The sequence below is a fragment of the Microtus oregoni genome, unplaced genomic scaffold (genome assembly GCF_018167655.1).
Source record: "Microtus oregoni isolate MIOR12 unplaced genomic scaffold, Mior012 000056F_ref0000123, whole genome shotgun sequence".
NCBI lineage: Eukaryota > Metazoa > Chordata > Mammalia > Rodentia > Cricetidae > Microtus > Microtus oregoni.
Window position 1 is genome coordinate 10777428 of NW_024543832.1, and position 13551 is coordinate 10790978.

General features: G+C 49.6%; 1 protein-coding gene across 1 annotated transcript in view; it reads right to left on the reverse strand.

Annotated features, from left to right (window-relative positions):
- Window positions 1–11263, reverse strand: part of Kcnk5 (potassium two pore domain channel subfamily K member 5) — a 41809-nt gene extending 30546 nt beyond the window's left edge. Inside the window, exon 1 of the mRNA XM_041638973.1 lies at window positions 10750–11263. Coding sequence (XP_041494907.1) covers window positions 10750–10935 — 186 coding nt within the window. The 5' untranslated portion in view covers window positions 10936–11263. The remainder of the gene's footprint in view (window positions 1–10749) is intronic.
- Window positions 11264–13551: the final 2288 nt, after the last annotated feature.

Consider the following 13551-nt stretch of genomic DNA (forward strand, 5'->3'; position numbering starts at 1 on the left):
AAAAAAAAAGGCATATTGCAAAGCTAATCAAAGAGCCCTGGCCACCAAGAGAGCCCCAGAAGTGTTGGTACTGTTTTGCCTCTAGGGAGGGCTCAATGTAGCCTCCAACCCTGCATGGCCAACACCTAGGAAAGACAGTCCTGAGGTCACCTGGACCCAGGATTCTCTGGGAGGAAAGATTTAACCAAGGCTTGAGACTGGAAGGGAGAAACCACACTTTCAAGCATTGATTATACCCATCATGGAGTAAACTGTGAGTTAATTTGAAAGGAATGGGAAATGGTGGGTGACACAAAGAACACGGGCTGGTTGGGTTTCACCATCCTCCTTGCTACCAATCTCTACATTCAGAACCCAGTGTATGGTGAGGCCTGTGGGGCGGGATCAGAGACAAGATGCCCAGAGAAAGGGGGTAGGGAGAGCAGCTGATACTTAGGTCACCTGCTGTTTAGTATAAGTACCTTGATACAGTGGCTGAGCCTGAAGACAGTGATGCGCTATGGTCCCGTCTAAGGAGGAGACAACTTGCTCACACTCATAGCCATCAACACCCTGGATGCCTAGCCCCAGCACTGAAAGATTCTGAAGACCCCACCCAGGCAAACGTGGCATTTCTCCATTTCTTAACCTTCCTCCTTGTTTCTTCCACTATCAACACAACAGAATGTACAGCGAATGTTCCAAGCTTGAGGGCTAGGTGTCAGTCTTCCTCATTCTTATTGCGAGGCCATAGATAAACTACAGCCTCTGTAGTTGTCTTGGTTACTCTTCTTGCCACAGGTCGCGAGCAACAGGAGGCTGTCATGGTGGGGAAGGCGTGTGCACTCTGGCCCATAAGCTCTATTACAGCCAGTGTTCTGGGGCTTCTCACACATACCAGTTTCAAAGACCTCCAGAAACTACCCTCAATTCCTGGTACCCATTTATCTTTCTCACCGCTGTGTCCAATAAAACAACTTGAAAAAGGAAGGGTCGGGGCTGGAGAGATGGCTCAGTGGTTAAGAGCAATTGTTGCTTGTACAGAGGACCCAGGCTCAGTTCCAAGCACTGACATGGTGGCTCGCAGCCATGGTTCTAGGGGATCTGAAGCCCTCTTCTGACCTCTGTGGACAGGGCACCAGACAGTCATGTGGTGCACATACTATACATGCAAATAAAAAATTGTGCCCATATAAAAATAGAGATAACTTTAAAGGGGCTCACTGTAGCTCAGTTTGAGGGTACACAGCAAGGGAAACAGGACAGCGGAAGCATGAAGCAGCTGTTCCTATTTTGTCCTTTGTCAGGAAGCAGAGACGAAGGCTGGGGTCCAGCTCACTTTTTCCTTTTCCATCAGTCTGGGCCCCAGCATGATGATACCGACTTTATCAAGGTGTGTCTTCCCTGATCAGTTAGGCCTTTCTGGAAACACTCTTTCAGACATACCTAGAGGTATATTTCCATGGTGACTCTAAAGCCAGCCAAGTTGACATGAAGGCCATCAGTGATCTATTCTGTTCCTGTTGTCAGAAAGCCACAGGACAAAGACTCAGTGAGACTCTGCAAGGCCGTGGTTCTCTCAGTTCATAGACAAAGGACAGTAAAGGTCTCCTCCTGGCCCCTGCCCATGCTGCAGCCACTGGCTCTCCCATGCATGGGCGAGACCAAGGTTCAGTTGACAGGAGAGAGAACCTCAGCCTTTTCCCTTGCTCTATCCGTTTGGGCAAGGAAAAGAGCAGTAACTCCTAGGCCAGTTCTGGAAATATAGAAAGTGTGCCAGTCCCGTGCCCGGCATAGATGGTAAGAGCACACGGAACACTCAAAGTCCTGTTAGCCAACACACCAACTCACCACTCTCTCTTCTTGAATCAGAGAATAAACCCATGTGTCCACAATCCTCAACTGGATGCTCCAGGCACACTCACCAACAACACCAGCCTCCCAGAGGCTCCTTGCTCTTCCTCCTACAGACCAGGATGTCTCTGAGGAAAGAGGCTGGGTTTTGCTCAGAGCCTGATTCTCCCAGAGAAGGGGTTCTTTTACAGGGTTCTGGACATGGGAACCGAAATCTCCAAGGCCCCGCAACCCTAACCCCTGCTCCAGCCTCCACCATGTGCTACCCATCACTCAGCACCTCAGCCTGCATTTCCCCTCACTTCAACACCCCAGTAAATTTCCTCTCCCCAGCAAGATTGAGCTCAAGGGCTCAAAGACCCTCCAGATTCTGAGGTTCCTCTGCACAGAAATACTGACCAGCAAGAGAGGGCACCTTCTCTGTCCCTTTAAGGTTTCCGGTGGCTTGGGGTTAAGCCCCACAAAAGCCTATAGACTTCAAGAAGCAGTGCAGAGCTCAATATTCCCTCCTCTCAAGAACACAAAGGGCACGTGCAGAAAGTGGCATGTCTGGGTAGACTATCCCAGACCTGGACTTCCACAGGGACAGGCCCATAGCAGGGTAAGAGGCACCTTAACTGGAGGCTGAAAAAAAAGGCTGAAGTGTGGCTTTCTGGGAAAAACCACACTCCATCTCACCACAAGTGGAAAGGAAGGAGGAGGCGTCCTTATCAGAATACTCACGAGGTGAATGGCTCGGCCTACGGAAATTTAATTTCAGTCAGAATATTCCACTATTTGCAAGTTGTAAATGGCTGTGAAGGAAAGAACTTTTTGTAACATTGTCCACTCCCCTCCTTGAAAACAGCAAACATTTGATGGAGTTCAAATTCTTGGGCTAAGCTCACAAGGCTTTGTCATCTGACCCTCACCTCCCTAGGCTGTGGCTGCAGCCCAAGCACTATCCTCTAGGGGATATGGAAAGGGAGATCCACCATCCCCTCTCCACAGCCTCTCATCCAGCTCTTTAACATTCAACTGAGAGCCCTGAAGACCAGGATTCAACTCCCGGCAGCCACACAGCACCTCACAACCATCTCAGTTCCAAGGAACCCAAGGTCCTCTCCTGGTCTCCTCATTCACCACTCACACACACAGTGCACAGATATACAAGCAGTTAAAACACCTGCACACCCACACAAAATAACAATAAAATAAAATACTCAGTTGACAGTTGGGATGCGGCTCAGTGGCAGTTCAGACCACGTTATATGGCAGGGCTATCTTTAACTCCTTAAAGAGCCTCCCTACTGTTTTCTGATGGCTGTGCCATATTCCACACCAAAAGACAAACACCGCACCATCCAGTCTACCCAACACATCTGAGGGCCGCGAATCCACAGAAACAGAAAGCATAATGGTGGTTACTGTGGCAGGGTAGAAAAGGTGGGAAAATACATTAGGTAGGAAGTTTCAGTTCTACAAAAAGAAAAGAAGGTTATTAACACAGATCTGAATCCCAGCAGTGTGAACCTAGCTATCATCACTGAATAATACACAAAAACCTGTGAAGATAGTACAATCTGATATCTGTTTATTTTTTTAATATTTACTTATAGTGTTTTGATTACATCCCAGGGGGTCGGGTGCACATGAGTGCAGTAACCCTTGGGAGCTAGAAAAAGCAAGGATTCCCTGGAACTGGAGTTACAGTTTATAGTTTGTTGTAAGCTCCATGTGTGCTGAGAACTGAACGTGGGTCTTCTACCAGAACAATTCTTGCTCTTAACTGCTGAGTCATCTCTTCAGACCCTATTTTTTTCTTTTAATTTAAATTATTAAAATTTTATAATTAAAATTATAAAAATTCAGGACTGAGGAAGCTGCTCAGTGGCACGGCATGTGTGCCTAAGATGCATGAGGTCCTCCTGTGTGCTCTAGGAAGTCTTGGGTCAGTGAGATGGCTCCGTGGGTACAGATACCTTGCTGCCAAGCCTGACAACCTTGGCTTGATCCCTGGGATGCACATGGTAGACAAATGGGATCAGCTGCCCTCTGACCTCAGCCATGTGGTCATAGCATACATACTCGTGTGCACCCACATACATACACATAAAATAATGTACAAGACCTTTTGATTCTTTAAAATACCATTTAGAAGTTCACTATGTCTGTGCATGGAACACTCCATGGCAGAAGATCTGGGAGTTTTTGTCCTGAATAGGCTGGCTACCCTCCCTCTGAAAATCTAAATTCAAAACTTTGAGTACTAAAAGTACAAGTGGAAAGTCCTATACCCAACTTTATAGGTTGAATCAAAACACAGATGCTCTACAGTCCATAAAAATCACCCTCCGGCTGCGTGCACAGCCTGTGTAGAGCACATGTGCAGCTTGCACGTGTGCAGCTTGTGTGGAGCACACGCGCAGCCTGTGTGGAGCAGCCTGTGTGGAGCAGCCTGTGTGGAGCAGCCTGTGTGGAGCAGCCTGTGTGGAGCACGTGTGCAGCCTGTGTGGAGCACACGCGCAGCCTGTGTGGAGCAGCCTGTGTGGAGCACGGGCGCAGCCTGTTTGGAACAGCTTGTGTGGAGCACGTGTGCAGCTTGTGTGGAGCACGTGCACAGCTTGTGTGGAACACGTGCGCAGCCTGTGTGGAGCACGTGTGCAGCTTGTGTGGAGCATGCGCGCAGCCTGTGTGGAGCACGTGCGCAGCCTGTGTGGAGCATGCGTGCAGCCTGTGTGGAGCACGTGTACAGCCTGTATGGAACAGCCTGTGTGGAGCACGTGTGCAGCTTGTGTGGAGCACACGCGCAGCCTGTGTGGAGCAGCCTGTGTGGAGCACGGGCGCAGCCTGTTTGGAACAGCTTGTGTGGAGCACGTGTGCAGCTTGTGTGGAGCACGTGCACAGCTTGTGTGGAGCATGCGCGCAGCCTGTGTGGAGCACGTGTGCAGCTTGTGTGGAGCACGCATACAGCCTGTGTGGAGCACGTGTACAGCCTGTGTGGAGCACGGGCGCAGCCTGTGTGGAGCACGTGTGCAGCTTGTGTGGAGCACACTGAGCCTGTGTGGAGCACGTGTACAGCTTGTGTGGAGCACACATACAGCCTTGTGGAGCATGCGTACAGCTTGTGTGGAGCACGTGTGCAGCTTGTGTGGAGCATGCGTGCAGCCTGTGTGGAGCACACTGAGCCTGTGTGGAGCACGTGTGCAGCTTGTGTGGAGCACGTGTACAGCTTGCACAAGAAACAAGTTTCATGTTTTGACTTGGGCCCTTTTCTCGAGCTGGTCATATAGCTGCAGACACTCCAAATCTGTGAAAATCCAAATCACTTTTGATCCCAAACACCCTGGTTGGGCAATGACATCTGTGACTGAGGCCAGCTCTGAGCAAGAATGTACTATAGGCTACGCTCTAACGTGTGCAAGCAGCCAGCTGCCTATGATGACGCAGAGAAAGATCTCTGATTAGGGCAGCTTAGACTCAGTCTACCTACCTTCTCCACCTTATTCTAGGAGCGGGGAGGAGGTGAGACAGGAGCAGGGCCAGGGAGGGATGGACACAGACAAGTCAGAGAAACTGGGGACTGGACTCAGCAAACAATGGAAAGAGATAGCTGTTCCCATGCTTCCTGGCGGGTCACCCACCTCACTTCTCGATGGGTTCTTTCTCAGAAGCCTGGCTCTTCTGCTCCCCAAAACTTCCACGTTTCTCTTCCCTCCCACGTACCCCTCTCCAAGCACAACCTCACACAGAGTTCAGAGGCTGAGCTCAATTTAACAGCAAACAGTCAAATTCAATATGAAAGCCTTTGGCCCCAGGTCAGGGTTAGCCAAGCGCAGCACCCAAAACCAGGGGATCGTGTTTCTTTTAAACACCAGTCTATAAATAGGGCAAAGTCCCAGAAAAAATACTTAGAAGTGACAATCATCACCTCCTCTAGGCCCCTCCTGGAAGCTTCTGCTACCCCACGTTCAACCTTTCAACACGTGCAAATAAATGTCTACCCCGGGACGGTTCTCCATGACAGTGTCATATGAGCATCCCAAAGGCTCCATTAAAACTCTCAAGGCAGCTAATAAAAACTTACTTTAACTGGTAAAACTCTAACCTGTACCGTTAACTAAGGCAGACTTAGGTATTTGAGGTAGTGGTTTTGGTTTTTTGTTTTGTTTTCAGTCTTTAACTTAAATGCAACTTGAGAAAGCAAGCCATCAGAAAGGATTGGCTGCCGAGCATTGGTGGCTCACACCTTTAACGCCAACAGTCGAATCTCTGGGAGACCAAGCTGACCTACAGAGTGAGTTCCAGGACAGCAAGGACTACACAGAGAAATCCAGTCTCGGAAAACCAGTAAGTAAATAAAGGGAGGGAGGGAAGGAGGGAGGGAGGGAGGGAGGGAGGGAGGAAGAAATGTACCCACTTTCCACCTCTGCAGCCCCAGGCTGTGAGAATTCGAGCAGAGCTAGAGGATGTGGAGACCTCCAAAACCAAGACTCAAAAGACTTACTGTGTTTCTCTAGCAAAGGTGGGTGAAGACAGTCATGAGCCTCAGTGTCCACCTGCATTCATTTTAGCCCTCTGTTCCCCTAAACTGAGCCCAGAGAACTTTTTCTTCAAGCCCCACAATACGCCTCATTTTAAACATTTTGGTCAGAAGTCATTATGACAGAGTCCACAGTTTTGTTTTTTATAATTTGGGGAGGGCAGGTGTTAATAATGGTGTCAGAATTCCAAGACTAGGATATGTTACTTCTGTTGAATATGTGTGGAGAATTCAAGGGTTTAGAAATGAAAAGGGAGTGTACATGGAAATCCCTAGAATATGATAAGCTTGGAGGGGTTGGGGAGAACGTGCACAGCATGCAGGTGGCCTTCTGGTCCATCTCAAGTGCCATAACAAACAAAAACCAAAAAGCAAATTTTGAAATTTAGGTGGGAAAGATCTACAACTTTTTCACAATGGGTCAGTCATATCAGCTGTCCAAGGAAACCCAGGGCTCAGTCTGGAATACCAGAGCAGAAAACAAGACCAATTGCCACTCTATCCCAGTCCCAGGAGACATGAGATTGCCAGCAAGAAGCCTGGTGACCCTTCCTTGCTAGGAGGGGGACACGCACGGACACGGACGGATGGACGGGGACACACACACACACACACACAGAGTTAGAGCTCTCTCTCCCCCTAGTCCAGGTCCCACTCTGGCTTGAGCTTCCCTCCTATAATCCCTGACTAGATTCCATATTAAGTCGCCTCTGAGAACCCTCTGCAGGGATGCCTGATGGCTTGTTTAACCTTCTCCCTAAAGACTGAGATGGATTGTCAGCCTGCCTATTCAACCCAGTTTTCTACTTTGGGGGAGGGAAAGGGAAGAGGGGCTTCCCAATTAAGCCGTGCCAAGCGAAGGGCAAACCAAAGCACAAGTGCCAGGTCAGCCAGGCAGCCACACCGGAGAAGCCTGTGTGCCAATGCCTGTTCCAGAGGAAACACAAAATAGAACTTCCCAGCTGTCCAAAGTCAAGCTGAACCAATTAACTCAGCTCACTTAAAGCAACACCCCTGAGGTGGGCTGGCAAAGGTGGTACTGCCTGGGGATGATCCCAAGGTTCTGTCCTTGTGACCACTTTAACTTCCACCCTAAATGAGTGTCGGTTGCCTTATCTTAATGCATGAGGTCACTATAAGCACCTGAAGCAAGCAGGTAAAGTACTTGGCAGGATGCCCTACTCAGGGAGAGCTCCATAAAACTCAATAAATGTTAGCGGCAAGAGCCTGCTTACTTCCAGTCCTCCCTTCTTTCCTGGAGCCTCACCAAACTGCTCATTTTGAAGGTGAGGAAATTGAGACTAAAGTAAGTTAACTGGTTTGATGAGGAAACGGCTTAGCCAGGAGGCAATACCAGCTTGTGCCTTTCCAATGAGGACGATTTTAACCAGTGTCCAGTCTCCAATACAGTAGATGTACTATCAATGCTAATTCCCCTTGCTGGGTTTTAAAAAAAAAAAAAAAGGAAAAGATTACACTTAACAAACAGCTAGAAAAAAAACACGGAGGTCCATGCTTATAATCTCAGTATCCAAGGGGATCAGGCAGGATGATCCACGGGCAACCTGGACTAACAAACCAGGACCCTATATCTCAAAAAACTAGCTGGACGGTGTTGGCTCACACCTTTAATCCCAGCACTTGGGAGGCAGAGGCAGGGGGATCTCTGTGAGTTTGAGGTCAGCCTGGTCTACAAAGCAAGTTCCAAAGCTACACAGAGAAACCCTGTCTCAAATAAAAAATAAATAAATAAGACCATATAAATGAACCAATTTTGATGCCAGCCTGCTCTACATAATGAACAGGACAGCCAGAGCTACCTAGTAAGATCCTACTCAACCAATCAGGAAGCCAATAAACTAAAACCAGAGCTGGAGATCCGTCTCAGTGGGTAGAGTGCTTGCACAGGGTACAATTGCCACGAGCTCTACCCCATCCCGCACCTGCAGCACACAAGTGGTTTAGTAAGTATGAGAGGTGAAGGCAGGGGGATTGAATTCAAGGTCATCCTCAGCTGCGGAGAAGGTCTAGGCCAGCGCGAGCTTCTTAGACTCTGCCTTAAAAAATAACAATAATAATGAGGTGCCATTATCACTAGAGTGAGAGTCCAGAAAGTAGGAAGGCAAAGAGAGCAGCCACAGGGTCCAGGCTGGTGGTGGGTGCAGGGCACTTGGAAGGCACAGCTCACCCTCAGCAGGAGCAGGGAAGGGAAGGTCTGACCCCGGTAACAACCCCACCCAAGCATAGCTACCTCCTGCTCCCACCCCAGGAATTGTCAACTAAGGGGCTTTGTGATGACCAGGGCAACTCAGACCAGCTAAACCCAGTAATTCAGGTGGAAAATACCCAGGCAGCCATAGGCAGCCAGATGGGAAGGAAGATTTTCGAGTTTTCGTTTTTTCCTTAAACCAATTTCCTGAGGCCTGAGGGCAGCACCCCAACTCACAGATCAGAAAGCCGTGAGAGGCTGGCAAATGCTTTCACTGATCCTTCATATCTTGGGTTTTTCCTTTCAAAGGAGGGACTTGCCCAGTTGGAGTTGACAAGGCTTTTTGGGGGCTGGTGACAGGGCTGTCTTCATTCATTTAAGCAAGCATCTAGAATCTGTTCCAAATCACACTGGCCTGATGTTGCTCAAATCCTTTCTTCTGAAAGTTACCTGTCCACTTTGGGGGTGGAGGTACCACTGACAGACCTCAAAATAAAGGGCATTTTGTTTTATCAAACACCCTACGGAAGCCGCCCAGCTTGTAAAGCTACCACCACCAGATGTACCCGGCTGCGCAAACCCTACTCCCCTCCCTTCTCCTTGTGTTTTGAAGTTTATTTTCCCACATTTAGCCTTGAATTCTTTCCTTCCTTCCCCCCGCCACGGCAAGGGAGCAACAGGGAGGGGGGCACTTTAAAGGCAGCTCAAGCCCCTTAATCCTCCCCTGCCCCTCCCCCCTCTAAACAAAGCCCTAAGGGCAAACTACACAAAAAGTCTCCCCCAGAGATATTGTTTCCTCCAGGGAAACCATAAACTGACCACCCTCTTCCTTCAACACACCCAGACACAGCAGGCCCCCAGCAGGGAGTACTTGGGTCTTTCCAGAACCCCTTGAAAGACCAAACGTCTTTTAAAACTCACCCCCAGAAACTGTGTGTGGGACAGATGACCTTATTCAAACGCAACACCCCACCTGGTAGTGTAAACCAGCCTACAAGTCTATCTCTGTGAATGTCTATCTGCAAACTGGAGATAAAAAAGGAGGTTAATACCAGTAAGATGTGTTCAGGTTTTCTCAAAAGTTTTCAACAGTCCAGGGTAGGACAATGATGAAGTTGTGTTTGTTCTCATTTGACAAAACAGGAAACTGAGCCCAGAAAGTGAGAGACAGGGCAGGTGGAAATAATTCGGGAGGTGATGTCTGATCAGATCTACAATAGCTTAGACAATCTATCCCTGCTCCAATCTAATCCTACCATTACTGATAGGGGGCCATCCACACAGGAATGGATGGTAGGGCTGAGCCCTCAAGAAACAGGTACTGAGAGACCTCTGACCCCAAGTTGGCTCAACGTTCTGGTTGAGATGGTCAGCCAAGTTTACCACGGTAAGGTCAATGCCTTCCTTCCTGGGTGTGTGCATTTTCAGATAAAAGACTCCACAAACCAACACTGAAGAAACTTCCTCTCACCCGCACTCTTCTCCCTCCCAGAAAAGGGACTCCCTGGGTTTGTGTTCGTTTGTGCAACCTGCTACTTTGACAAAGTTTAACTCCGCGTCTTCGTGGGACGTCTTAACTTGAGAAGACTTCCCGGAAGACTGGGAGCGTCCGCAGCATTCCAGCCACAGACCTTCCTCCGGGGCACTCAGGACAAGTCAGAGCCCCCTGCCCAACTCTTGAGAACAGCGACCCGCGGGTTTAAGTCTTTGCCCGCGACGGCTCTGGGGGCTTCTTAAGAAAGGAGCGGGAGCGGCAACCGCCCTGAAGCAGGAGGTGGAGACGCGAGGGGTGGCACCCGGCCGTGCTCCCGTACTCCGGGAGAGTCTCCAAGGAAAGATAAACGCCTTTATCCGTCCCACAGCCTCCCTCCGTAGAGGGAGGCACCCGCACACCCACAGAGCCACCACAGGGCCCAGTTCACCCTGGATTCAACCCCAAAATTTCTCGGAACGTACTAGGTTCTGACCAAGTCTACGCGCGTGGGGAATCCCCTTGTCTCTAGCCTAGAGACACAGATCTTTTCAACCAGACACCTAATGGGGAATTTTCTCACCACCCGGGACCTCTCGTTGGGGCTGGGAGGGTGTCATCTGAAGTCGTAGGAGGGGGAATCTCCACTAAAACGCCGCTGTAGCCCCAAATGTTTCAGGGGCATGTGGGGGATTCAGGCGACCGACGGCTCACCTGTAGGATCTTGTCCAGGCCTTCCTGGCTCAGGCACGGAAACTCTTTCAGTAGAAGCAGTTTCTGTGTATAGTAGTTTTTCTTGGCCTCCTTCCAGTGCGGCTCCTCCAGCACTTCGAAGATCGCCGCCCCGATGGCCAGGTAGAAAATGATGGCCGAGGTGAGCAGGGGACCCCGGTCCACCATGGCTCTTCAGTGGCCACCTCCTAGTGAACGAGTCCCCTAGTTACAGCGGTCCACCAGTCCAACAGCCCTGACACAGCTGTTTGAATTTGGAGCTCCGCATGCGCAGTGCCCGGTGCCCCCCGCGCGCCGCTCCCGGGACAATTGCTTGACCAAGTTGGCTCCGTGAGCGCAGTGAACTGCGTGGATCACGCTCACGCAAGCCAGGGTGAGCGTACACCAAAAGGGGTCTGGGGCCACCCACAATCTCTCGATTCTGAGCGACAGGGTGAAACTCAGGACCCACACCGGTAGACACGTGTGCTGCCCTGTGCGCGCGACAGTATGGTGAGCGCGCCTCCGCACCGCTCTTTAAGCAGTGCTCAGCCCGCCCGCGCCAGACCCTGAAGTGGGTGTGGCCCAGCTCAGGCCCCGCCCTTCTCCCCGCCCAGAGAACGCCTGAAGTCCCTGCCCCAGGCACCGAGCTCTCCAAGCTCCAGGCGCCTGTGTGCAGGTCAAGGCTGAGTGGTTCGCCCAGACCTCCACGACCCGTATCGTCGCACAGTTTACGGTCTACAGGAGTCCAGTTGTGTATTAGCAATTGATATAATTAGCTAAAACGGCCGTGCACCTTACTGCCGCGGTCAGAAATACATTGCTAGTGTTACTCTCATGTACAGATATCTCTTCCCAGAGATCTTAAGTTCCTCACCTATTCCTGGGGCTCACACACTTACCTACCAGTCTAGAGTAAAGGGAACCTATTTAAATTAGGATTACCGGAAACTAATCTCAACTACAGACAGGCGAAGAACCCGACCAGATGGTCTGTGTTCTCTCAGCATCTGAGAAAGACAGCAGGCAGCCACACCCACATTGCTAGCGCCTTACCCCCAAGTCTACTTAAAATTACAACACCTCCCCCCCCCCCCCCCCCCGACTCCGCGCCCCACCTCCCTACCACAACTGAAATACCAACTCTCGGAGAGGCTAGAAATGTCTTCTGCTCAATGATGCGTCTATCCACAAACCAACAGGTAACAACTAGTAATAAACACTCAGTCAGATGTAGTGATGGCGTGCACCTTTAGTCCCAACTAGAGGCAGGTGAATCTCTGTGCACTTGAGGCCAACTTTGTCTACACAGCCAGTTCCAGGCCAGCCAGAGCTACATAGTGAAACCCTAGCTCAAAAATAAACAACAATCGTGGCGGTTCTCACCTTTAATCCCAGCACTCAGGAGGCAGACGCAAGCATATTTCTACGAGTTCTTGGCTAGCCTGGTCTACAAAGAAAGGTCCGGGCCAACCAGGGCTACACAGTAAACCCTTGCCTCAGAAATAATAAACACTTGATAATAAGTACAATAAAGGTGTGAGAACATATGTCAAAAAAAAATCTGGGTTATTTCTCACTTTGCTTGCTTTTCTGGACAGATTTCATGTTTGGGTTTGTTGTTAGAGCCACTTCCCAGTAAAGAAATAGAAGCCCTGGCAGAATAGTTTGTGCAGTCCCCATAAGGACAAGTCAGAGGTTGGAAGTGCTGGAACCACAAACTGTCTCACCTCAGACCTCTGTGGAGGCAGTTGCAGCAGAGGCCAACCTCCCTAGCACTGTCCTTTTCTTTTTGTGGAGACAGATGATTAATCTTCACAGGCAAGAGTTGCAAGGAGGTTTATATGTGGATCTCCAAATCTTGCTGCTGCTGAAGGACTAAGGATATATCTACATTGCTGATCAATCATTAACTTTTGTTTTGTTCTGTTTTGTTTTGTTAAGACAGAGTCTCAGTATGTAGCTCTTGCTGTCCTGGAACTCACCATGTAGACCAAGCTAGACTCAAACTCACAAAGATCCACCTGCCTCTGCTTCCCAAAAGCTGGGATTAAAGATGTTGCCACCATGCCTGGCATGGAGGCCCTGGCGTTTTTAGATCTTGTTTGTAGATTCAGGGCATGTCCTGAGGGAGAAGCCTAAACAGGAAATAGAGAAAACCCAGGCTTCCAGGGCAGGAGACATGACTTTGCAGTTAAGAGATTTATTGCTACTACAGAGGACCCAGACTCAGTTTCTAGCAAATAAGTTGCAGTTCACAACAGCCTGTAACTCCAGTTCCAGGGGGTCCAATGTTCTCCTCTGACCTGGGTGGTTTCATACACACACACACACACACACACACACACACACACACACACATTGAATAAATAAATTAAGTAAATAAAAAAAAAGGAAAACCCAGGCTTCATAATTTTGCATCCCAGAGACCTACAGTGCCTGTCTGTTTCCTTTGAACTAGGCTAACCCTGGACCTGGCCTTAGGGAGACACTTCTCCAGAGGACCCCTTCCTATCCTAAGCAGGTTTCTCTTCTCTACTCTTTCTAACACCGAACCCTCCAACATCCCTCATGTAGTCTGAACCCCAATCTCACAGCCTCACTCTCCAGACCTCAACTGGCTATGGAGACCAGATGTCTGTCGCAGGTGTGCCCAGAACTCTCCAGGGCTAGAGCTCACCCTCATTGTGATAAAGTCAGGAGCTGCGTGGGATGTGAACACTTCAACCAGTTTATGGTAAGCACAGGTCACCTGACCCTCCAGAAAATTATCTACCATTTCTGTCTGCCCTGGCAGCTGTACTC